At 39.3% G+C, this 27640-nt stretch overlaps 1 protein-coding gene across 1 annotated transcript in view; it reads right to left on the bottom strand.

Moving 5' to 3' along the window:
* Positions 1 to 1338: 1338 nt before the first annotated feature.
* The window catches only part of LOC114480175 (neurexin-2-like), a 484818-nt gene continuing 458516 nt past the window's right edge, over positions 1339 to 27640 (bottom strand). Inside the window, exons 8-11 of the mRNA XM_028474071.1 lie at positions 12238 to 12676; positions 10313 to 10696; positions 5973 to 6176; positions 1339 to 1397 (exon numbers count right to left, since the gene is read on the bottom strand). Coding sequence (XP_028329872.1) covers positions 1339 to 1397; positions 5973 to 6176; positions 10313 to 10696; positions 12238 to 12676 — 1086 coding nt within the window. The remainder of the gene's footprint in view (positions 1398 to 5972; positions 6177 to 10312; positions 10697 to 12237; positions 12677 to 27640) is intronic.

Genomic DNA, 27640 nt, shown 5'->3' with positions numbered 1-27640 from the left:
GAACTACACTGATTGAAGCAATTGTGCATTTTCAGTATACAGTAATTGTTTTTAAATATTTATATTTGGATTAAAACAGCTTGCAACCACACTTAACCCTCCTATTATCCATGAGGTCCATTTGACCCCATTCAATGTTTATCATTCAAAAAATAATAGTTCACTTTATTGAATTTTTTGTTGAACATAAAATTATCGTAATGACATTTTCCCAATATGCTGAACACATATTGCACGCATTGGTGTTCCTCTGGCGGTCAGTTTGACCCCAAGCTGTTTTAGCTGTGTAAAACTTCAGCCATGTGTGTCTGTCAATGAGGTTTTGGAACAGCTCTTTCACAGTAAAAGTGACATAAAGGAGAATGTGTCTGAAACAAAGGACTTTAGAGTGAAAAACCCCAAATATGTTACAAAAAAGGGAGCTAAAAATAAGTAGATAATATGGTTATGAAAGGAAAAGGGTGGGGGGGTCACCAACATCAATTAATATGGTTCATTGTGAGTCATGAATGTGCACCCTGAATTAGAAAAGATTTGGCTGAAAGATTTTCAAGATACGCAAGTCATATAATCACCACAACCAATGAGGTGTGTTAGTAATATTTGAGGATAAAAGCAGGGTTGATGTATGAATAGGCAAAAACTACGTTATTGGACATTTTTTTCCTACTTAAAAAAAACTCTCACGGCCACACAAACATGAGGTTTTCTCCACATAGGTCACCATGGCTGGTGGCACTTACCTGTGACAAAGATAGTACTAACACTTTGCTGTTATTCTCTCAGCATGCGGCTCAAATAACATTTGCTCGCTCCAAAAAAATAACAAGCACACAGCAAGGTGTCTCTCAGTGGAAAAGCAATTAGCGTCCCGAGGACCGAAACTTGCCTTTTTTCTCCCACAGAAAAAAATAAGCGACACCTGTGTGTGCAGCAGCGCGGAGCCGAGCATCAACAGACCTTTATTGAAATGGCTTTTTTTTTCTTTTTTTTTTTTTCCTTGGCTGACAGGAAAATAGAAAGGAAATTGCAATGTTTTACAGCCGTGTTCGAAAGGCAAAGAAAGAAAATGCACATTTAGGTGTGTTTGAATGCGACAGGAGTGTGGAAATCAATGTGTTTGGACATTATTAAGATTTGATTGATCCCAGAAGAAATACACAGATGCAGACAAATGTGAGAGAATAAGTAATAAGACGTGAGAGTGTATGGCTAAGAAGAACTGATGAAGCTGAGGGGAGAGAGAGAGAGAGAGAGAGAGAGAGAAAGAGAGAGAGAGAGCGGAAAATAGCACCATGGCACAGAATTAGGAAGAGACACACAACAGATACATTAGAGTTAGGGGAAAAAAAATGGATAGAACCACTTACTGAGGCTACAGTCTATCCTGATACAATCTGGCGGGAGAAAGAGCGAGATGGTGAGATCAAATTAAAGAAAAGAAAGAGGAAAAGAAAGACAAGAGAGCAAGAAAGAAGACATGTCACATCCTTCAAGGTACATTCTGCAGACATCCAAGCATTGCTCTGGGGCCACCATCCGGGGACAGGCTCCGAGTCAGGATCACCCTTTTCCTCCATCAATCCTATCACCCATCCCAAGACTTCCCAAAGCACAGCAGAAGGCAAGATATTCCCTTTAGAATACATTAAGATTAAAATGAGGGAGAAATACAAATAAAATGAAATAAAACGGGTGACCTCAAATCAGTTCAACTGGATAAGACAAGTTGGTGCAAACGTGCTTACGGTGCAATCTTATTCCCTCATCCGTTCTGCTGTCACCACAGCAGATGGCCCCCTTTTTCTTGAACAAATTCCACTCTTGCCTTCTGCAGCACTCAGACTGTGAAAAACCCAACAGTGTAAATGACAAGAAAGGGTGATCTGCACATCCCAGCCACTTCATGCCTGCTGCACCAACCGTGTGTTATTTATCTGCAAAACTATCGACATGTTGGAATAAAAAGCTGTTTTTGTTTTGGAAGGAAATAAAGATGGTGTTTTCCATTATGTATTCATTTGATAATGTGAATTCAAGCCTGTGTTGCTCCTTGGTGAGATGTAATCTCGGCGTGCATGTGACAGCGTGGCTGGGTTGTGGTCTCGAGCTGTCAACCGCTACAGAATAGTGGACACAAACAGCCAGGAACCGGCGCCATTTATAGAGAATGGTTTATAATACAGTTTTTACATCTACAGTGTAGACTATGGGGGTTTGTAGTTTGGGGAAATAGAGAAAAATGAATAAGGTGGACTAAAGCGTATTCAATTCCATTGGGTTTGTTGATGGAATTTGGTTTCGGTTTCCCTTTTTGTAAATTGCAAACTATCACCATTTTAATTCTACCACTATTTACAGGTAATATTTAAGGTTATATAATGTAGAATTACATCCCAAATCCTATAATGAAGAAGTTTAAGGCATATTTCAGACTATGCTTCTATTACAGCTGCCTCGGGACAATATTTTCTATATTTTTTATCGGATAAAGACGTAAAGACACAGTGTAGGCCTCATATATCAATAAATAAAAGATCTGTTGCTTGAAGAAAAAAGATATAAAAGGTTGAAAGGGCAGTTTGCTAGTTTGTTTTGATTTCCATTGTAAACACTTGGTTTATTGACATTGTCAGAAAAGTTTCACTCATTGCATCGTGACATTACCGTGGTATATGTGGTCTCGTAAACGGATGCATACAAGTGCTTATACTTCATTCTTATTGTGATTTTTTTGTGTTTCTTCAGCAGACAAGGTGGACAGGGATTGGCTTGACACCATTTATTGTTCTCGTTTGTTCCCGGTATTCCTTGTGATATCACCACACTTCGGCCAGGTTTCCATCTCTCCATGCAAACCCCAAACTAAACATCTGCCATTGTATTGCCGTAACTTTCAGCTTGTGAAAACACTAAAAATGTGTTGCAAAGTCACTTTGTCTGAGTTTTTCTGGGGGCAAACACAAGTAAAAATAAAGTAAAAACACTTCTATGCATCCATCTACGAGACTCCACATCCCACAATGCTATGCGCAAAACTTTTCTGACAATGTCAACAAATGAGGCGTTCACAATTGAGTTCAAAACCAACTTTCAAGCAATCAATTTCAAACTGTTAGATCTTTGCTACATTTATTATTTTCACTATGTCTTCATTAGGTACTGGCAGCATTGGAATTAAGTAAAAGTTATGCTATGTATTTGTACAACTACAAAGTCATTGAAAACAGTTTTTGGCAAAGAAATCAAGCAACATACAATATAGCAGTATGATTAGACTGATTTGTGTGAAAGGTAAATCCTAATCTTGACGGCTACATGTGTGGGCCGGTTGCACTGACTGTTTGATCCAAGGGCCGCAGACATCCAGGCCATTGAAGGGATGAAAAGATCCATCTACCTTGCCGTAGCCAGGCAGAGGAGCTTAAATGTAATGGAGAAAGTAAGCGGAATGACAAATGTACAAAAGAGAGTGGGGTGGGAGGGGGTTGGATGGTCAGAAACCAGCTCTGGTACACCCCTCGGCCTCTTACTTCCCGCTAATAACCTCGAGCTCTAGCTTGACACAGTAATCTTCTTTCAGTCTCTGCTTCCACTTAAGTACAGCTCTCCAATGTTGGAGTGACACCAACATGTCTACTTGTGAGAACTGATATATATATACTAGTGTTGTGTTCAAGACCACACTATCCGAGACCAAGACTTGCCCGAGACCAGAATGCACCGAGACCAAGACAAGACCAAGACTTTCGGGACCCGAGACCGAGTCAAGACCGAGAGAAGCCGAGACCAAGACCATAAACATTTTTTTTTTTTTTCCATTTTAAAAAAATATGTAAATAAATAAAATTATGACAAGGTTTGACAGTTAAATAACATTCTCTCTTTAATTTTAGTTTATTTTAAATACATTTGACGGACAAAAAGGTGCCTGCAAAAGATTAACTAAAATATTAAAACGACTACTGTTACTGATAAATTCACAATTATTCTACATTATTGAAAACAAGATTTTTATGTCAGCTGAATGTACAGCAAGTGTTTAAAAGCATTTCTACCAAGAAATAATGATTCTAGATTCTGATTCTTTGAGTTCTACAGGTCAACAGGTCACAAATTTCACATGATTAATTTTTAGTTTGAAAAAGCCTTTACACAGGTTATTTTTATGAATTCACTTAGTTGATATAGTTTAATTTGGTTGCTGTAATGTAACTAGGATATTCAATTAAAAAAGGTTTCCAACTGTAACTGTAAAAGTGAAACTTTCTGAAATAAAACTACAAACAAGTTGTCATCAGTGTAAAAAACATAGAGCTACAGGTAGATGTGAAACTAAATAAAATAAACTCAAACCCTGGAACATTTGTGGGACAAATTAATCAATAGTTCTTGTTGAGAATTATTATTCTGGATACAGTGGAAACAGAAACTATAAAAAAAAATAATTGTATTGTGAACCTGTTTATATTGTTGGGAACATATTATATACATAATAAATGTAATTGGAGTCTAAAGCCACAAAAAAACCACTTTAAAAAGAAAATAGACGAATATAAGACCTCGTTACAGTTATTTGAGTCCAGGCGATGACGTGCTGGTGACGACATAATCCAAGATGGCGGCGGCCCGGACTATAGCCGATACTATGTAATAAAAGCCTTGAGAGACATGGATATAATGAAAAGAGTGGATGGACAGAGGCATAAACATGCAGACTTTCACACGGACACACACAGACTTATTAAACACACACGGACCTCGGTAAACGGAACAGGCTTCACCGGTCGGCAGGCGCGAGGACCCGGAGGCGGAGTAAGTGCGTCCCCCATACTGCTGCACAGGCTGTAATATCATCAGTTTATCATTTTACCAGTTGTTAGAGCTACTGTCTTTACCAGGGAGATAATATTTATTCATGGTGATTGTTTTCTGAAGTTTTACTGGGATTTTTACCGGTGAATAGTTCATATCTCCTTCTGCTCCACAGTCCAAACTGAAACCGTAGCCAGACACACACACACACACACACACACACACACACACACACACACACACACACACACACACACACACACACACACACACACACACACACACACACACACACACACACACACACACACACACACACACACACACACACACACGAATGTGTCACACAAGTCACTCAGTCACATTAAGGAAGGTTGTGGTCATTATACGGGGTGGATTAAATAATGAATAAAGGATTGTTTTATCCCGTTCTTCTTCGTGTTATTATCACATTATTATCACATTAGTAAATAGCAGGAATTAGTCCTGGTCTCGAACGGTCTTGAGAGAAAATCCCGAGTCCGGGCAGCCCGAGTCCGAGACAAAACCGAGTCAAAATGCTTCAGAGACCGAGACCTTTAAAATTTGGTCTCGAGACCAAGACCGGTCTCGACTAACACAACACTAATATATACTGTATATTTTCTAGTAAGTGAGATCCTAAACATAAGATTCTTATCTGATATTCTTCAAACCAAGAAGCTCGACTGGGTAAAACCATCTTGGGGGTTGTAGAGACGGTTAAAAGAGTTTATTCACAGGGTTGGGCGGGGTTTTGTTAATAACTTGTAGCTGGATGAGGAGTCGGTAAATGTTAGCACCTGCAATCTGAATGAGTATTTTGCCAATATTCTCATTCAGGATGGAGGAGTTTGCGGAGAAAAAGGTTCTGTCTTTGGTCTAAAGTTCTATCGTAATCCTTGGAAATCTATAGATGAGAAAAATGGATCAAAATCCCTCTAATACCAAATTTGTTGGATTGCAAAATTGAAACTTGTAACTGAGTGTAGAACCAGAAACTTTCCCTCGACAAACCAAAAGTAGGAAAGAGGAAGATGAGACACAAAGTGTGGAGTACAGCGTTGGTTATGAGGGCATGAGGCAGGGGGTCGGGGGAGGACATTAGCATGGACGTTCACCACTCATCTCTGGCCTACCCAGGTTGACCGTGAGCTTGACGCGGCCTCCGTCCAGCTCCAGTCGCAGGGTGTCCGCCGACTCCTTGGAGGTGGTGGCCATGAGCAGGCCGTACGCCCGCTGGGACATGAAGCGCAACGCCACGTCCTCGGCCTCCGTGTGCATAGCCATGGGCATGATGATCTTTAGGTACATGCTGCCGTCGTAGCTGAGCACCGTGGCCTCTGCAAAGAGAACAGCACGGAGTGAGAACAGCATCTTTACTTCACTAGCTATATACTATAGACATGTTTGATCTCAAGTTGGCCAGATGAGAAAAAGCACAATTTCAAGAGGTAAAAAAGCAATTTCAACACTTTTGGACTTTGGAAAGTATATTTATAATTCACCCTGAATAATCTAGTTGTAAATCACCAGTCACCTATAATCAGAATCACGAGTCACCTATAATCAGATACATATGCAGAGTTTGAAGGGAGGGAGCATTGCCCCCTCCCCCCCCCAAGTGGTCAAAAGTTGTCATAAAGTTTTACCAAATTAAATTGAAATAATGTACATAATAAACATACTTTTTAAGTGCCATAACACACAGTGACTGAACAAAGTTAGTTTTCACCTATGCCAAACTACTTGTCCTTTATTATTATTTAGCAAAAGATGTTTTATTTAAATGGATAATAGTTAAATCAATAAATACAATGATAGTTTGGCCACATTTGATGAAAATTTATCTGATTATTTGTTAAATAATAATAATAATAATAATTACAATTATTGCAAATCTGTAAAGGAGAAAATTACAAAACTATGTATATATTTGTTGGTTTGATTAGGCAATTAGATGAACCTCTTGTGAGACTCGTTGGTCACTAGTTAAAATGGTCCCCACCTATAACATAACACCGGTCCTGCAACCGTAGATGGTCAAACACAAACCCTATACGTCACCCATAGAAACGACTGCGTTCAGGAGAAATATGTAACAGGCGCTGCACAGACAGACATTTTCTTGTTTCAACAATGTCCCTCATTCCCGTTTACTGTCAACATGCTACACACTGTTGTTTGCAGATTTTAAGTGAATATCTGCAGCAGATACCGCAGCACACTTTCACCGGTGTGGAGAAACACATTCCTCCATGGTTAATCAGAAAGGACTAACACAGGTGTTAATTATACTTTATAAGTCTAATAAAAAAATAGGATATTTTGAAAGAGTGAAGCATGTATAAGCCTGTCCGACTCCACGCGCGTTGACGTCTCCAGGTGTTTCCCGACAATTCCCCTCTTGCATTTTGTCATGAACCTGAGCCAGCTGTTACAAGCAATTATTTGGATGAAATTCTAGTGTTCTAAAAATAAAACAAGAGTTCTGGCAATAAATTTACGATTGAAAACGACTGCAATCATGTAACTATGAGCAGAGAGACATCACAAGTCCTCGTATACATGAGCAAGTGTCATTCATTTTGGCAAATTTGGAGGGACAGATATCTGAAACTAAGCTTTACGGTGGTTTACATAATAAGTTGTGTTTTTGTAATTTTACCACTAACATAGACAAAAAATAATAAATGTTAACAAAATCCTCCCCCATAAGTAACAGTACATGTAAGTGTTAGGGTTAAACATGTGTATTATAATGCTGCAAAACAGTGTTTCAAAGTTGTGATTATTGATTAATATTTTTCGACTAATCATTAATAATAATGCCTATGTGCACAACTGAATGTTTTTGTCATACAAATCTCATGTAACAGCACTTTAAAGCTGCTGGGGACAAAACACTTTTCATTAGATAAAGACTATGCCTTATTAACCAATACATTGAAGATCATTTGCTCAAAATAAAAAAATGTCAAAGGTTGAAATTGCTGATTGGAGATTTGTTTTGATCTCCACTATGATCACTCTGTTTATTGACATTTTCTGAAAAGTTTTGCTCATTGCATTGTGGGATGTGGGGATGGATGCATAGAGGTGTTATTGTTTTCTTCTAATTGCGATTTCTTGTGTTTGCCCACAAAAAAAAACTCTGCCAAAGTGACATCCCAACACATTTCTGGTCTATTCACAGACTGTAAGTTACTGTAAAATAACAACAGATGTTTACTTTGGGGCTTAGACAGAAAGAACCCGATCTTGCCTAATTGGGATGTCTGGATATAATGGGGAGTACTGAGAACAAACTACAACAAAAATGGTGTCAAGTGAAGAAACAAAAAATAATGGATGGAATTGAGGAAAAACACTTCTATGCATTTGTCTACAGGACTCCACATCCCACAATGCAATACACCAAACGTTTCCAAAATGTCAACAAGAGAGTTAAACTTTTGAATTGAACCTTATTTTTTAATTCAAGGAAATTATCTTTGAGTTGTTGATCGATGAGGCCTACACAATGTCTTCATCTGATAAAAAAAGCCTAAGACAAAATAATGCATACCTTTGAATATAAACATAAACGGTTTTGATATTGAATTTTCTGTAAACATGTGTGACAAGGTGTGATGTTACCTCATTAACTACTTCAAGAAGAACAAGGCCTTCCAACCGTTAGAAACAACGTTTCGGCAGCAAATTAGATTGTTGGATACTTGAAATACTGATTTCAAGTCCTGGTAAATGCTTCTCAGTTTAATTACTCTCGGCGTTTGGTGGTACAATGTGTGAAGCATGTGTAAAGGGATTGGCTAAAAGGAAACTACAAAAAAGACCCACAATAAATCTGGAATCAAACAATCTTTTAGCTGAAGAAATGATGGATTACCAAACGTCCCTATTCAGTCTGTGGTTCCTACATGCTGAATTGTGCCATATACTGCAAATAGGACACGCATGATGGTTTCCCTGGGAACAGCTCTAATCTTTCAATGTGGGTCAATATCTGTCACCATGGGCTAAAATGAGTCACTGTAGTATTAAACTTGGGTCGTCAGTGAATAGAAAGTTGAGATTTAAAGACCAAAAGCCAAAAAATAAGATATATAGAAATGATTTGGTAGAAACAGCTCACATTTTCCACATTCTTTGCTTCATTTTCCTCAATTTACACAAGCAGTCAGTACCAAAAGATTTCACTAGGTGGCAGAAAAACATCACAGAAACCACATTATCTACTCAGAGAAAGCAAGGCAAAGCATTTGATCCTTAGTCTAGGACACAAGTATTGAATCTTTCCCTTTCCACCTTTAGTGCCGTACCTCTTGGCTTCACACTGAGCTTCCTGCAACCTAATTGGGACAAATTAAAGTGCCGTTATGCTGTTTGGGAGGTCGCTGTGTGTGTTTGTGTGTAACTGGCACAGATGGCATCTGTAGGCCTGGCCACCCAACCATCCTTCACCACCCGCTCCACTCTTTTCATTCCACAATCCACTGGGCTTCAGGTGACATTGTTGTTCCCAGCGGAGCTCAATTCCACAGCATCTGCCTGATTGTGTCAGCTAGCAGGCGACATGCATGTTTTGTGTGCAGAAATAACAACGTAACAACTTTTTTTTTCAGTTGTTAAACGCCGATAATGCCAAACGCATCATATACGATACATGAGATTTGGAACTCTCTACATGGTAAGTGTCACGTTTTTCTTCTTGAAAAACCTCCTGTATACGAATATATACATGCAATACAAGGATAATCCTCCATGAGGCAGTAATTAGTTCAGCAGAGGCTTTTCCACTGCAACAAGACTGCCATTTATGAGGGAAGATTCGGTTATGGTTATGGAAGAACTTTTCCCATTTTGAAAAGATTAAGGTAAGAAAAACATTCAATTTTTTACTAAAGAAAATGATCCACAAAATGAGGAAAAATATGTGAAATGTCAAGTTATAGACTTCACTTTGCAAGGTCAATTGGTGGATATCTCATTGCTGTATGAAAATCACACTAAAAATGTTATATTATGTTTTGTTTTTTTTTTTTGGTAAAAAAAAAAACAAAACAATGTTTGAGCATTTGCATACTCCAACATTTACATGTACCCATTGATTCAGACACTAAAAAAATAATGGAATAATCTATTATAACTACAATATGCAGACGACACACACATTTACATAACTGTATCCCCAGGAGACCATAGACTACTACAAACCCCGATAAACTGCATTGCATTTTTCCCCATTTTTAAATGTAATTTTATCGTGTGTACATGAAGTGACTTGACACTGAGACCGGATGTATCAAATATGATACAAATTAAAACTCATAAATTGGATATTGGAATTATTATTTTAATATTATTTCATATGGATGAATAAAAACTGTAGTTTCAAAACATTGGAATTTTCTGTCAATTACTATGTAATGATTGAGGTTTTACAGGGTTAACCAGTCACCATCTTCTTCCTTACCGATCTCACAATTGGTACCCAGATATCCGGTGCCCATGCAGTCGCAGATGTAGCGGTTCCATCCCTCTTTGCACAGTCCTCCATTGCCACAAGGGGCGCTGCTGCATCGCTTCTGCAGCTCTCTTGTGCAGAAGCTGCTGACGCCCATGGCGCTCTGGATCTCCGCGAGGCGCCGGATGTCACAGCTCTTGCCGTCGATGAAGAGGTCACGGACGCAGCCCACATAGCCGTAGTTGAGTAGCGCGGTCCAGACCTCGGGGGGTAAGATGAGGTCGGACTTGGTCTCAGGTAGGCCACCCAGGAACATGTCGCCCTCCAGGTCCAGGATTTCACTGCCCTCTGGGGAGGCGAAGGGCATACTGCGGCTGTTGACAGAGATGGATCCTACCGAACAGGAAGAAGAACAAAAAGCACAAAGTTAAACACTGAATTCTGAAGCTTGTAAATCCTTTGGTGTATGTTTCTATCATATTTGCTTGATAACAGCTTAAATGGACTCAAAATACTAATCCAGTTGGAGAAATGTGTAGGCATTAAGTTCACGAACATGGATGTGAGACAGAAGGATGTAGAAGAAACAGGGTGAGGGATGGATGGCTGCAGTGTGTGCGATTCTCAGCATGTGTGTGTGTGTCTAATGTGTCTATAATAGGCTAAATGGAGGAGAAGGGAAGCAGAATGCAGCAGGGAGTGGGTGAGACAAAAGACCCCCTCTCTTCTGGTGATTAACGACTCCATCTTAATTTTCTATTAAAAGCCAATTACAGCAGGAGAGGCAGCAAGCTCTCTCTCTCACACACTCTCACACACACACACACACACACACACACACACACACACACACACACACACACACACATCATAAGACACCATTAGGGGTAGATACGGTGTCCAAGGTGATTGCCCACCTACTGATCATTCGTCAGAATCAGTGCACAGATGCTCTGCTTTGTTCCATGAGTGGTGAGGAATAACTTCTTTGAATTAACAAATACCACCTAATATATGTGGAAACAATCTTGTTGGTTTGGGTTTGCTTCATTTTCAAAGTAATCTGTTTACTGTTGCTGGTACATATGTACGAATAAACATCTGCTATGTTGGATGGGTAATCTGCTTCAATGCTGAATGGATTCTGCTAATATGGAGGTCATTGGCTATGACTTACGACACTTGCAACAGAGACCCATCTAACAGTACTTCTATACTCTGGGTAAAGGGAATTTGTTGCCTATCTGACATAGTGCTGGGCGATATGGACAAAAACTCGTATCTCGATTTTTTTTCTCAAAACAGCTCGATCATTTTAATTCAAATTATGTCTGACCAGAAATAAAATTCTGGGTTAAATTTGATGATCCAAATGCCACACAGACACATTTATTAACAAACATCTGCATAATATGTGCCACTTTTGGCTTTATTTTCTATAAGGGACAGCACGTGTGAGTGAGTTCTGTAGTTTGGCTTGTTTAGGGGAAGGCCTGGGTTAGTATGCACTCATTGATCCATTTAACTGAGCTTTCCATACTGTTCGGAGAAGTAGTGAAAGCAGTGATTCATAAAATATAGTATTTTAATACAAAATAAGTAACATATCAATATAGGTGTCATTGTAATTTTCTATATCGCCAAAATAGAAATCTTGATATATCTTGAATCTCGATATATTGCCCAGGCCAATCAAATCTAGAGTTAATTATTAGCCTGGGAGTGAAGCCCCGTCTCACGGGGATTGGGAAACTGTCACGAAAATGACAAGAGAAATTTGTGTTGGGATGCGAGGAAAATAGAATCAGCACAATCTTCCACTGTCACGAATCTGAGCTTTGGGAATCCCCTCACCCCCACCAATCTCGATCCAAACCAAAAAGTAATATGTTAAGCTGTGTTGTGCAAAGGAAAAACTGGAAATATTTCCTCACCTTTCCTCCCTTCCCTCTGGAAGTCCACATGGCACCATTCCCCATCGTTGACCTTCTTGTTGCTAGCCTTAAGCTTTGTTTTTCCTGAACCCATATCAATCAGAAGATACAAGTATCCATCCAAAAGCTCCATGGCAAAGTAATCCGTCTTCAGTTCCCGGACAGGCTTCTGCTCCTTAGGACCCTGAGGGCGCCCATGGCTGAAAAGCAGAATGCCGCTTGGCTCGGTTGTGCGGAAGTCAAAGGAGATGGAGCCGGTCTTCTTGGTGTTCCACTTAGGCAGGGAAATGAAGGACTCTGGGGTATCGAAGGTTACGGGATCAAAAGCTTCTACGTCCTCACAACGGAACACCAGATCGCCATTCAGGGTGATCTTTGAGTCACGCTCACTGGCTAGCCGAGACAGCTCCAGTTTGAAGTCGTTGTTTTTGTACACCACCTGGTAACCAGAGAGAAGAGTAATTAGTTTGATGTGGTCGCGATTGACAAGTCGAAAAATCTGGAAAAACAATGGTTTTATTGAACTTTTTCATACTTTGCAAACACATTCTTATTGTGGAATATCAATTTCTATATCAAACTTATATCAATGCTAAATCCACAAACAGAAATATTTCAGGGAGTTACAATGAAGCTAACATGCTAAGTTAAGATAAAGATAACTGAAGCACAGGGTAATATGGTGCTCCAGGCGGGAGTAGACTTTGGTGGTTCAGCGCATAGATTTTTCATATTGAGCTTTTCTATTCTTTTTATTATTTGTTTAAAAAAAATATGTCAAGTAAATTTGAAGGATGGGTTGAAATTGATAATTTGTATCTTTTATTTATTCATCTTTAATTTCCTTTTGAGAATTCAATTTTTGGGCCCCTCCAGAACATGGCGCCCCAGGTGACCGCCTGGTTCGCCTAGGCCAAGAGCCGGCCCTGCTTGAGCACCCTGATATTTGAAAAAAGTAATTTTTTTGTGTGTTTGGCACCTGCAACTATTTAACCAATTTAAGGCTGTGTTCGAAAGGGCATACTCTGTACTATGCACAAAAAGTCAATGAGTATATACTGTAGTGTCTACTATATACTATTAAAATAATGTGAGCGTTCCCACTGAAGTATAGCTTCAAGTTTTCAAAGGTGCATTTCAAACCTACAATGACAAAAACCTGAAGCACACTGAGGCTAAATAACTGTTGATTCGCCACTTTTTAAAGTTCTCAAAACATTTTAAGCGAGAAAGTGACCAAGTAGAATATCAACATGTGGTCATTTAATCCATAAAACTAGCGGAAACACATTTCAGAGATTTTCGGAGATCAGCAATTGCGCTACTGACTAATATTTCCGGTTAACTTCAAAACAAGAGACCTATTTACAAAAGTGTTTGGAAGACAAGAAGAGATGCTGTTTCTTTAAAAAAATTGCTGATTTTACATTCCACTTGCAATGCATCATGGGGCGGTTTAGTCCATAACAGACTAAAAGGGAAATTGTCTGTAATTGTTGAAACAAAGCAAAATCAAGCTTTTACTTTGACCGAGAAGATGTTTTTGATAAGTGAAATAAAAATTCTGACATACAACAAGCACTAAATGATAAAAAGCTCCAATCTGTCATTTGATCCATGAAACTCACAGAAACTCATTTCATGCCAAATTTTCGGAGATTTTCGGAGACCCTCCATTGTGCTACTGACAAAACTTCTGGTTAATGTCAAAACAAGAGCCCTATTTACAAAAGTGTTAAAAAGTAATGGAAGACAAAAAGAGATGCTTTTATTTTGAAAAGGGGAAGTTTGATCCCAGTACAATTTCACGATCTGCACGCAATGCATCATGGGGCGGTTGAGTATGAATAGTGTGCCCACCATGCATACTTAAAAAATGTCCCAGTGTACTATACATCCGGGTACTCAATATTTTCATACTATCCAAAGTGAACCCACTACATCAGGGGTAGGCCACTCCAGTCCTCGAGGGCCAGATTCCTGACACTTTTAGAGGTGTCCCTGCTCCAACACACTTGGTTGAAACAAATGTATTGTCATCAAGTTCTGCAGAAGCATGATAACGAGTCATTTGATTCAGGTGTGTTGAAGCAGTGACACATAAAAGACTCAGGAATCCGGCCCTCAAGGACTCCAGTTGCCTACCCTTGCACTACATACTCATTTTGATGTCAGCCTTAGTATGAGTAGTACGTTAGTATGCAAATTCTATTGTGTTTGTACACAGGATGTTTCACCAATAATACAATGGATGGCAGATGTATTGTATTATCGCTAATATCATGCTAAAACCTAAACAGTGTAAATGAAGTTCCCTAAAGCTTACGCAAGTGCAACAAAGAATTCAAACCACAACATTGTAATTTATTAAATGCAAGTTTATTGCTCAAATGACTTTCAATCATAAGTTCAGCAGCTGTTGGGAGAATCCCATTACCAGTATTGAATTACATGCCTTGAACTGCGATGAAAAGGCATCATTAGCTGAACAGAAGCTGCATTTGCATTTCAGCTGCGATCTGCTGACAAAACGGAATCCTTCACACAGAAAAATTGAAAAAGGAAAACACTTGAGGCCTGACTGTTAAGGGCTTGCTTTCATTGATTTTACATTTGGGTGTGGATGAACCAGATTCTCACTACGCTCAGTGAATTGGTAGTTTGTGTACATTGGCAAAAGATTGAAAATGTTTAGTTTAGAAATAATGTTAAAGCAAATTCAACTTAAAAATACTTACATGGCCAATTTCATTTTAATTCTACATTTTACTTCTAAACTGTCCGAATTACAGTGAGTTTTTCCTGTTTGCACCGAGGTTAAACTACAAACTAGCACTGGTCAGAGGAAGCATTCACACATTAGGCATTTTTAACACATTGGCCACGGTTACATGATTTTTTTTTAATTTTTTTAATTAAAATAAATCATTTGGAATGAAAGTGTTCTGCTTTGTGTTTACATAGTAATAGTAATTCCCGAATTGAGGTTTACATGGATAACCGGTTTATTCGGCTTTAGTTAATTCCGCTTTAGGTCTGGGGGTTGGAATGATTGGACAGGGGGCGAACATGACGTATCACGTAAAAACACACAACAAACCTTTTATTGTCGGCTGTAACACAGAACACCACACGTGAGAACTGTTTTCACCTTTGTTTTGATTGTAGTTTTGAAGCAGCAGCTCGACAATAATGCACTTTGGTCCACGTAGTGCAAGAGAGGTATGAACTAATCACCTTTTAATAAAGCCCAGGAAAACACCGTAAAACAATAACCAGGAATAAACAGTTGCTCCCTGGTAAAGATAGTAGCTCTAAAAAGCGTGACAATGGTAAACTTGGTGATATTACAGCCTGTGCAGCAGTATGGGGACGCATTTACTCCGTCTCTAGGTTAACTGGCTTCACCCGTCCGATAAAGCCTGTTCCGTTTGCTGATCTCTATGTGTGTTTAATAAGTTAATGTGTCCGTGTTAATGTCTGCATGTTTATACCTCCGTCTATTCCCTTTTTTCATTATATCCATGTCTTTTAAGGCTCTTATTAAATAGTTTTGGCTCTATTCCGGGCCGCCATGTTGGATCATGTCGTCACCCAGTGCGTCATCGCCGCAAGTCGCACATGCGCAAAACGAATAGAATGAACTTAAAGCGGAATTAAGTGTCGTTAACTGTTTACAAGAAAGAGGAATTATTTAATTCAAAATTAAAAACGGAATAAACCAGCCACTTAATTCGGATTTATGTTTAATTCGGAATTAAATTAGCATTAGGAATTTAGTGTTTACAAGGTCAGGTTAAAGAGGAATTAACTTTTATTCCACTTTAAAGAGGAATTAAAGCTCCCATGTTAATGTGGCCATTGTAGATATGTACAGTATGTGTCAAAAGTTGCTGTTATGTATAGTGTGTCTGTTATCTACCACTGTGTCAGTGCCCAATCCTTTCACTGGCCGGATCCTTTCGGCATGAGCGGAGTAGACTACGTCACCTCCTTCACTCGCAAACTTTACGACAGAGTTTATTATGTTTTGAAAAGCATCTACAACACATGCACATTAGAAGTGCAGGTTTTCAACCTTTTAAATAGTACACAAACTGCCGTAAAATAGGCCGACCGGATGTGGACGCGTTTCATGCAGGGGTTGAAAGGATCTGAAAGGATCAGGCCGGTGAAAGGATTGGGCACTGACAGCTTCTCCTGTTATCCAGACCTCTGTGCTGATTGATTGATTGTCCACGCCTGTGTGAGCCTGTGGGCGGGGCCTATATAGGTGGCTCCTTTTCTGCCATTCACTCGCTGTCACAGCTCCACAACGCCACATTCCACTTATTGTTTTGCTCCCAATTAATAAATAATATTTGTATTAGTGTCCAATCTGTTTTTTGGGTCACTAATTGTGTTGTGACTCTGAGCTAGTTGTAACAGTCCCTGATTCTAGGAATATAGATCTATGTTTATGGGTTAACAGGGTGCATAGACTGATTTTTGGTCCATTATCGCTTACTAAGCATCTAAATCACACGTGTCTAAGTCAAGGCCCGGGGCCCAAATCCTGACTTTTAACCCATTAATGCGGCCCGCAGGAGAAAGCAAAAAAAAAACAAAAACACAGAGAAATCATGAATCAAAATAATACACAAATTTCATGAAACTCCATAATATTAGCAGGACTCACAATTCCATATGCTTATATCACATTTTTAATCTTGTATTGTGAAAATAACTCAATTTTTCCAAAATCATGCAATTTTCCTCAAATTATTCCAAAAAATCTCCCCGAATTGCATAAAAATGGGCCATAAAATTCCCAAAAAAATATTGAAAGTGAAGATCCTGCAGGGACTTATTGCTTATTGCTTTGATATTATTTGTGCTGTACATATTTTATAATCTATTTATAAGTGGAATTGCAAACTAGAGCACAATAATGATTAAATTACTAATTTTCCCCCATAAAATCTGCAGCCCACTTAAGAAGAACTGCTCCATATTTGGCCCCTAAACTAAAATGAGTTAAAGATTCTACTAAAAATATAATATTTCATAAATGACACTATTTGAATTCTCATTTGATCATTGATACTGAAATCCAACATTTAATTTCTGATATTATCAATATGTACATATTGTAACATCCCTGCAGGTTTTATAGTTGTAGTGTTGTCGTTCTAATGTTAATGTTGATGGTTCCAATTATCGCTTGTTCTTTGAATGCACCTTTGGGGGAGCTGGGATGTGAGTGGCTGAGTGGACGAGGGGGCGGGTCAGAGGGAGGAGGTGAGCCCCTGGGTGTGAGAGTGAGAGCTGGGAGGTAGATGAATGAGAGGAGCCTGGTAAGCTTTGACCCTTTTTGTTGTTTTTGGTGTGGTTACGGCCGACAGTAACCGCAGTTCTGTACGGAAATAAAGCGGCTAACAAGCAAGAAGGTTGTCGTCCTATCCAGCGTTCTGTGGAACGCTACTATATATATATATATATATATATATATATATATATATAGATCTCCTCCTCCCTCAACCACATTTTTCGTCACATTATATATATATCTCCATGGAAATAACACATGAAATGTGATATGCCCCATTGGATGTATTGAATGAATAAATAAAACTAATTTGACTTTATCAATAAAAAAAGTGACATATTTAACATGTCATTAAAAAAAAAACACCATATGTTGGTTTTGTCAAACAATGTTACACTTTTGGCACATCTGCCCCACAGTTAACAGGTCTTTGGTTTAAGCTATCTGCTATGTGTACAATGTTTATATATTCTTCTGCTTGTCTGGGTTTTCTTTGGTTTCCTTCCACCATCCGAAAATGTGCATGTCACAGTAATTTACCGTTAAGTCTCAAGATTGCCTAATGGTGAAGTGACTCCAGGTCTATGGGTTTCTCTGAGAACATGCATTGAGTCTAATTTTACTCCAGGTGGTCATACCACAGAATGTCTTATCCAAAATAGTGCAATAAACAATGCGAAAGAATTGAGATTTGTGTCAAAGGGTCACTTCAAGGAAGCTATTTAAAGTGTATGCCCAATGAGATGACTTTGTTGTAATTTGTGGTATACAAATAAAGTTGAATTGAATCAATGCTTGCTATGTAGGAAGAACTATCAACAGTTTTCATCCAGAACCTTAAAATGAATTCAACTAAGATTGCTAATAAAGAGTGAATTCATTAACTATTAGTGATAAAGTTGGTAAAAACTAAAAAAGACAAATACACATTGTTAAAAGTGTAAGAAGAGGAAACATCTGATGCATTAACTTCCCTTTCAAAACTAAAAAAAAAAAAATCATTAGTAGTTTTTGCTTAGGCATTTTCCCACACTAACAACTGTGGGAAAAACTAAAATCAACCTTGTGTGAAAATAATCATTAAACTAAACCAAAGCTTTAGGAATCAGTTGTAGAGCTGGTACTTCCTCCTCAGGGTAACACTTGATTCAAATCAGCAATCAGGTAGAAAGGGAAGAGGAAGTGCATTAAATCCATTATTTAGTTTGCTATGTTGGTTATGGCTAGGACTTGCTGGTAGTCCTGGTTTTAATGGATTATGATTAATGTAGAGTTTTTGTATTTTATCTAATTTAGTGTTTGGATGCCTGCCATTAGGCCCATTGTCAGAGGTGAAAGTAACGTTAACGGTACTAACGTTACTGTCATTTAGTTGCTTTCATAGGTACTCGTACATTTCTAAATCAGTATTTTACTTGTACTCAAGAATGTCTTAAAAGAAGTAAATTCATGAATTACATGTCTACACCCAACAGTTACAGAGTATATTATTAGCTCTTGTTTTTTTTTTTTTTTTTTCCTGTTTCATGGCCTCTTAAAGTAGCACATTGAACATAATCCGTTTATTCTTAGTCGTGTAATTTCTGATCAACGTCCAGCCACTTTCTTGGGTTCAGGTTGTCGTTTTTTACCTATTATCTTGTCACCCGCATGGCACATTTTGCATGGCACTGTTTTAGAGTTCATACATTTAGCTACACTTAAAACATGAGCATTGAATTTCTTGGTGTTTTATTTGAAAAATAATTGTACATTTTGATTTTATGAAAGTGTCTATTTGTACAGTTGCCGTACGGACAGCCCCCGGTGCTATTTGTACGGTTACCGAAGTACAATAACGTAGTGTCTTAAGGTTTGGTTTAGGGTTAGGTTATAACCCAATATCGCAACAATTTTTAGGGTTAGTTTTAGTCACGTGACCTAAACTGGCCAATGACTGACCTATCACATGACCTAAACTGGTCAAATAGGGGCACTGCGGATGGTTAAAATGTCGGTATATTGGTACGACAAACGTACAGATAGCCACTGCCTTATTTTACGCAGATGCCTTTGTGTCTAAAAAATTGTGCAAGATTTGGTCTGTTCCTTTTTAAGTTCATACATTTATTGCCAAAAATAAACATGCTTGTACTTGAGTATTTTATGCATGACTTACTTACTTGTACAATTTTAATCAAGTAACAGTACTTCTACTTGAGTAGGTTTTATCAGTAACTCTGCCTATTGCGTACATTGGTTCTGTTTGGCCCCAGTTTCACATTTTCTTTTTCTATAATTTTAGTATAGCTTTGTTGTTGTTTTTCTCTAAAATAAAACATTTGAAAATCCATTTTTTGGATGTACAGTGTCCTTTGTAGCCCCCAAATTGGTCAAATCTTTGGCCGTAACAATTTGTTTTACGGTTAAAATGTTGGTTTGTGTAATAAACTGCTGGCCATTCATGGCTATTGCTAATTTGAAGTTATCCCTTGTGTGTCATATGAATCACTACATTGGTTGATGACTTAATTCATCCAGACTGCTGATGTCATTCTAAATTATCTCTCACACACACAATCTGGCCATTTTTCCCCCACTCCAAATCAGGCACATTCTCTTTAACTCTGCTCTCATTCTCTCTCTCTGGCTTGGTGTTAAAAATAACGCCAACGTAAAAGTGCTGAATGCTCATCAAAAACCCTGATACGCTGGGTTATTCTTGAACTTAAGCCTTCTTTGGTTATCTTCAGACGTTGTCTGTGCAGCTGCATGTACCGCACACCTCATAATGTCGTCATTAGCAGAGATTAGTCCTGGTAATTAGCCATGATAACGCTAAAACTGGCAGCTAATGAGGCGTGAACTTGCCTGGCTTAAGGTGTTAGAAGAACGTGTTACGTGATGGAGAGGGAAAAGGGGCGGGCCATCTTGTTCTATTTATTTCCAGAGGTTTTGTTTGTTCATTTCACTCCTGTTTGCTCTGCCGTCAGTGAAAAGAGCAGCCGCGGGTTATGCTTTTTAGGAAGAAGCGCACACGTTGGGTAGCGATGAAGCAGGGAAATAAAACCAGACACATGCTGCACCAGTTTATGTGCAGAACAGTTTGTTTCTGCTGAGTGGATCCAATTAGTTTTATTCTTCGTCCTCGGAAAATCTGGCTTCTTGTGAGATTTGTTAGCCAGAGATAATCGAGCACAGTCGGAGCAGACAGCGTCAGCAACAAAACTGGATGCCAATACGTTGATATAGGTTTAGTTATCACGAAATCCTGAAGTCTCTCATGAGGATCATTAGTAATCCAGGATATCATCAATCAAATTGGAAGCTAGGATCTCACCCAGGTACAGAAGGTGTTTGCTTTTGCCTGGCAAACATTTTTAATTTGTAACCACATCACAACAATAGAAATGGCAACCTACCAACCAATGAAATTTGTTCAGAGTAGCATGTTTGAAATGTTTCCCTTGGGTTTTTGACCTTATTTTGATGAAAACTTCATTTGAGTGGTGACTAATTTAATAACAAAACTAATCATCACTTAACCCTTTTAGTTTAAGGTTTCTGCATAATATTTTGAATTGGGTTTCTGGAAGATTGAAGGAGAAAAGATCATTTCATAGGTTTTACAATGATGGTGGAAACTGGAAGCTGGAACTTGTATTGCCTGTAATGTACTGGTTTAGCTTGGCAATTACAAGTCTTTTGGGCCCCTTGTTTAGTGTCCAGTGGAAGTTTTAGCTGTTCTTTGTAGGTTTTTTACTGTTTTTCTAACATATGTCTCAAGGAGACAGTGTTTGACTATAAAGGGTATTAGAAATATAAAATAAAATAGGAAATTGAACAGACCATAGATACTGGTAATAGGTTTGTGTCAGTAAGTCAAGGTGTTCGGTGTCCATCTTTGGTGATTCTGTAATTTATATATATATTTGTGTTAAAAGAATAGCTTGTTTTCAAGAAAGTTCTGTTCAGTTCTGCTTAAACTGCCCTAAGCAGGCCAGATACCATCATACACTGATAGCATTCACCAAAGTTTCTGCCAGCTATTGTTATGACTACCGCTATCAGCAGCATACACTACCTTGAGGGCACGGAACAACATCTGATTCACTTAGGCACACACATTGAAAGCCTGTTTACATTCGAATCGCAGACCAGGTCTGTTCCCCAAATCCTTTTGACCAAATAAACCGTGTCCGCATCTGGCCAGCAACCCTAAATCTTCACTCCGTCTCATTCATTCAAAACTGCCACAACAGATATTAATGACCTCCTCTAGCTACTATTGCTAGCCATTATAAGAAAAAAAGTGACGAGCTAGAAATTTGACGTTTCCAGGCGTACAGTTACTCTTCCTTTCGTCCCACATCATGTCCCATCCACAGTAACTAACCACCAACGGAGCCGTAGTTTTTCTCTATTTACAGCTTTTCATGCACAAACAGCAAGGCCACCACGTCATCATCCAGCTCCTAGTCTACAGAGACTTTTCCCATTGAGCAGATCATGTTTACTGCATGGAATCCCCCATTCCATATTCTCATTCACAAGAGATTTTCATCAGTGGAAAACTGTTTTAAATAGAAATAGGGGTGGGACGATAAACTGAGTTCACACTACAATACAATAGACAATAATTGATACAAAATTTTTAGAAATGAAAAAAAACTGTCTTTGAAGTCAAATGTATTGTTTTTTTGTTGTTTGTTTTCAGTTTTATTTTTTATTTTCTTCTGTATCACATTGAGGTTTTTTTCAAATAAAAAAATAAGTAAAATGTATTCGTATTATTGTTAGTAATAGGTCCGATGGTTTGAGCACCCACAGTTTTTTTTTCAAAAAATCGTGATGCAATGCGCAATCTGGATTTAATCCAGATTCAATTTAGTGGGGTAACAAAGAAACCATGATTTGTTATATATACAATCTCACTGGGTAGTCTGGACCTGGTACCTTCTAGCACTTGCAGAAATACTTCTTTTTTCTTATTTTCTATTTTTTTTTTTCTTCTATTGTTATTGTAACAGCAATTTTAACCTACATTGATCTTTCTACAAGGCACTGCTACATGGTAAAGATCTACAAGGTAGCCCAAGATGTTTTATTATGAAGTTACATGACCCGTATACTTCCTGTATTTGTGCCTCATGATAGCCTGAATAAAAAAAGTGGCGCGTCATATATCGGGAAGTTTACCTTTGTCTCAAGGCACCATAAGGACTTCAGTACTTAGAGGGTGCTCCTTTTTTTATTGTCTTTTCTGTAATAAAGAAACCAACCCGACATAACTGAGATCAGTCAATTACGAACTGAAATGTGAATTTTTGAAATGACACCAATGATGAGAAATGGAGATCTTTCTAGTTTTGAAACTGATCCAGAATTAACATATTGATCCAGGACCCTTCCAAAGTTTAATGGGAATCTAGTAGTTTTGTCATAATCCTGCTAACGAAAATAAATATTTGTCTGTGAAAATATTACCTCGTTGGCAGAGGTTATAATCCTATGCCATTCTATTGTGTATCTTCTTTTAAAAACAATATGTCTACCCCACTTCCCAGGAGTTAGTTAGAGCTTTTTTCTTTGAAAATACCTAATTTGTTCATCTTAAATACACCCTTCCTCTTTCTTGGAGAGCTATCCATTAACAGGCCCACTTAAACGTGCCAAACCAGGCACCACAGGGAGGCTCACTGATTCAGTTCAGTGTTTGAAAAAGAGCTTTAAAAAAAAACCATCAAATCTGAGTTGGAATAAATAGCTCCATCCTCTCTGTTCTAATTTAAACGTCACAAATTAACAAGATGTGCATCAAACAAACACTTTGAAGAAGTCTTACCTACAATAATGAGCTTTTATGCAACACCGATAAATGAGTGGTTGACAGGTAAGAAACAGACGAGTCACCACTTAGTGCAGTAATGTATATTCCATATATAGTTTTAACATGCACCCATACGCGGAGTTTGAGGGGCAGGCGCGCCCCCTCCCAAAGGCACGTTGCTCCTCTGCCTCTGTTCCCATAGCGTGTTTTTACCCCAAGATGACAACCATTTATGTCCAAAGGCAGCGTAGAGAGCAGCCTTTGGACGTAACCGCGCTATGCTAAATGCTATACTTAAGTTCACAGTACATTAATGAATTGATGCCATATGACCGCTGCTGCTACGTTCTCTAGCTAGTGGGTGGGATAACACTACAGGCAGGATGACAGCACGAGAGATGATAGAGAAACTTTGTTTTGAGGAAAAACGACAGCTTTCAAAAGATAGGAGACCAACACCTGAGCTACCAGAGCTTCAGCAAAGGTAAGGTCAAAAAATGTTTTTCACAGTGAATGGAACAAAAGGAAGGATCGTCTTTGTGGATGCTCCTCACTGAGGCTGTTCTTAGTTGTTGTTGTTGTCTTTTTCTCTGTGTTTTCTCCGGATGCGCTGCCGTGTCATGAGATATATCTTATTATGAATTTTATATTTTGATAAGCGCATTGAGGTGACTTTGTTAGAAATTGCTTTATACAAATAAAATTGATTTGAATTGAATTAACACTTGCCAGCAGAAACATATGAAATTGTCATTGGTGGTCTCGATTTGCAACGTGCCTACCCAACCCTAGTGGTCACGGCACGTCACTGCCTAGGGGTAAAAGAAAAAAAATGTGATATACTGCGATATTTCACCGCGCGAATATCATATTGATCCAAAAAATTTTGGTAACATTAGCGTAGTACGTAATCACCCAGTCTCTACATGTCGACAATGCACTTTAGCTTTATTTTCATAAAACATAGTGGACACTTTGATAGATGTACTATATGTGGTTAGTTTTTTTTATTAAAAAATAATTTCTACAATAATAGAATCAGAATCTTTTGTAGAAGAAAAAGTTGAACTTTTTTAATTTGACACTTTGATAAACATGCCACTTTTTTTTTTACTATTAATACTCAAATTACATTTAGTTACTATTTACTTATTCTCACAAGTTTAAAAAAAAATAAAAAATAATGTAACAATTATTGATATTGTGATATATTATATTGGGACATATCGTATCGTTAAATGCATGGCAATGTACAGCCCTAAAGCCAACCCAAGCTCAATACTAAATCCAAATCGAATCATGATTAATCGATCCAAATCGATTCAGGAAATTGGCCATGATATTCAGCTCATGATACCCGGCCAGAATCTCAAACTCAGCCTACGCATGCACCTCTGATAGCTTCCTCATCAAAGCAATGCATGACGTCATCACATTTTATAGCACAACAACGGTTAGAGTTAAGGGGAAGCTACAGCCCAAGCAACAGAGCATCAATAAAAAGTTGGAAGGGAAGAAGAGAGGCAAGAAGGAGGGCAGGGGCATTCATCCAAAGCATGGAATCAGTCGAAGAAATCAATTTTTAATTTGGCCGTCAGGATGGCAAAGCTGGTGCACCAACAGCGCTACAGTGAAGTTAATTACACAAAACTGCCTGTGAGAAAGGGAAGATGAGAGACAGACTCAAATAGTGAGATGGGGAGGAGAGATGAGGGTGACAAAGACTAGCGAGAAAGCGGGAGGAGGGTGGCGTGAAATGGATGGTAGCAAGGTCACTGTCTGGGGGAGAAATGAAGTGACGGAGTGGACAGATGGTGACACGCTGAAGAGGAATTGCTGGAAAAGGAGACTCAGATGGTGAAGAAGAGAAAAACCTGATTTCACACTCCAGCTCTCTGACTGGGTGCCTAGAACGCTTACATCATCACACAAGGTATGATCTTAGCATGTGGGAGGCTTTGAACACACTTCGCACACTTCGAGTAAATTAAAAGTTCATGAAGTTTCAGTGTCTCCTCAGGTGCCTCTTTACTCCTTCTCTGCTACGCTCTTCCTTTGGATCTCCACTGCCTGGAGGGTGCTGGCCAAGCCAATCAAAGTGTATTAGACCACGGTGATGGCATGAAAGCCTGGCATTGGACCAGAGCACTGTTGATCATCCACGCAGCGCCACAGAAACCAGCACATGATGTAGGACACTGCTCAGTACACTCGCTCTACTAGTGGCTTTCACCTTCTTCTGGCTTACATGCTGCTTCCACATACGCTCAGTGAACCCTCAATGCCTTTCAGTGTGGAAAAGTTTTTGCCTTTTCAGCAGATTAAATCATTACAGTCAACTGCACTACACAATTTCAGATTTCAACATTTTAACTTCAGCTAAAAAAACAAAAAAATAGAGTAATTAAGGTGTGGTTATATGGGGTGCCAAATGTAAAAACTCTCACTGTTTCATAGCCGACATATTTTAAACATTTAGGTCACTTTCCTCACATTTAGCTCAATTTCCTTCAGAAATTCATGTAAGACAGCATGTTCCATATCAGTGGTTCCCAACCTGGGGTACGTGTACCCCTAGGGGTACTTGAACACATTGCAGGGGTACTTTAAAACATTGATGAATTTATTTCCAACATGCTGAGTCATTTTTAAGCCTATTTCAGACACTGTACATGTTCATCCAGCATCTTTTCCGCCCGTTCACAATAAACAGCATTAATGGAATAAACAATATTGTGGCCTTAATATCCTACTAAATTGTTCCTAACATGTTATGCACATTACTAAAATTAAGGTCAATATATTCTCTGATCAATAATTGTAATACACAAAATTGATATTTAGTGTGCGTTAAACGTACAGGTTGAAATTTTCAAGCTGTAGGAGACTTCAGAGGCCAACATGTTAACATGTAAATAAAACAAGAAAGGTTAATAAAATCGAGTGACGAAGGGTGTTCTCCTAATCTGAAGAGAGGAGTCGGGGGGTACATGAGACAGAAAAGGTTGGGCAACACTGTTCTATATCATTGTTAAAAAAGTGTACGCATGAAAAAGACATCTACTGTAAATGTTAAATCTAAATCAAAATGTTAAATATGAATCTAAATGTTAAATATGAATCTAAATGTTAAATCTAAATGTTAAATCGGTCACCAAGTGTAATGCTAAATATTTCGAAATTATACGAAGTGGGCAGGTCGCTGTCTCTTCCCATCTCCTCACTCACTGAGCCACAGTCAGTGGTGTGGGCGGGGCCTCATGATCGACAGATTGACAGAAGCGTGGCTGCCATAGTGGACCATCGGTCCCTCCAGCCAACACTCACTCATACGCCACATTCATACAAGGCAATGTGGGTAAAGTGCCTTGCCCAAGGACACAACGACAATGACTTGGCTAGAGCAGAATTCAAACCCCCAACCCTTTGGTTATTGGACAACTCACTCTACCACTGTGTTGTATGACTGAGTCGATTGCTTTTTTTTCCCTTCTGTTTACTTTCAGGTGTGTCCTATCTCGCGGCGTGTGGGTCCGGGGCGGCATCAAGGAAAGGCGATCTGGCGCGCTCTGGGGTGCCTGGTTGGTGCGCCTGGGGGCCGGCGGGGCGGCTTGCAGCATCCCCTTGGTGCCCTCGGCAACTATGGGCGTGGTTGTCGGCTGCCCGTTCCGCGCGGCTCTGGCCATCTGCTGGGCAGGGGCCTTGGCTCCTCTGCTGGGGTCTCGGGTGGGGGGCTCTCTGGGCCCTGCCCTCAGGGGGTTGGGTGCTTGGGTGTGGGTGGGTGGGGGGGTCTGGATGCGGGCGGGGGGCCTTGGGGTTGGGGTCGGTGGGGGGGATGCATTGGGTGCTCGGCTGCTTGGGGCTTCCTCGGATGTGTGTGTGGGGGGCGGTGGCTGCCTCTCGGCCTGGGATCTTGGGGGCATCTGGGGGGTTGCTCGGCCACGGGGGGGTTGCCTGGGGCTCCCTGGCCTCCACTCTTTCTGCTGGTCTGGTTGCATCTGCGGGCCCAGTTTTTTTTTTGCACATATACTGGTATACGATGCACTGGCACGCCTTGGGATGTGGGATAAAACTCATACTGGGCTGAACCTTAGACACGTTAATCCCAAATACCTGCTTTAGGTACTACCATTCACTCATTCCCTCTGTTCACAGCCACCACCATTATAGCTAAGCTTCACACTTGTCACCATACTGGCTGGATTACACAATATAATAAGCACAATATACTCTACAACCTCACATCTCACCCTCACTGCAAAACAGTCTATTCTTCCCCACCTTTT

This window comes from Gouania willdenowi, chromosome 18 (assembly GCF_900634775.1).
Source record: "Gouania willdenowi chromosome 18, fGouWil2.1, whole genome shotgun sequence".
NCBI classification, from domain to species: domain Eukaryota; kingdom Metazoa; phylum Chordata; class Actinopteri; order Blenniiformes; family Gobiesocidae; genus Gouania; species Gouania willdenowi.
This window is presented reverse-complemented; position numbering and strand designations above follow the sequence as displayed.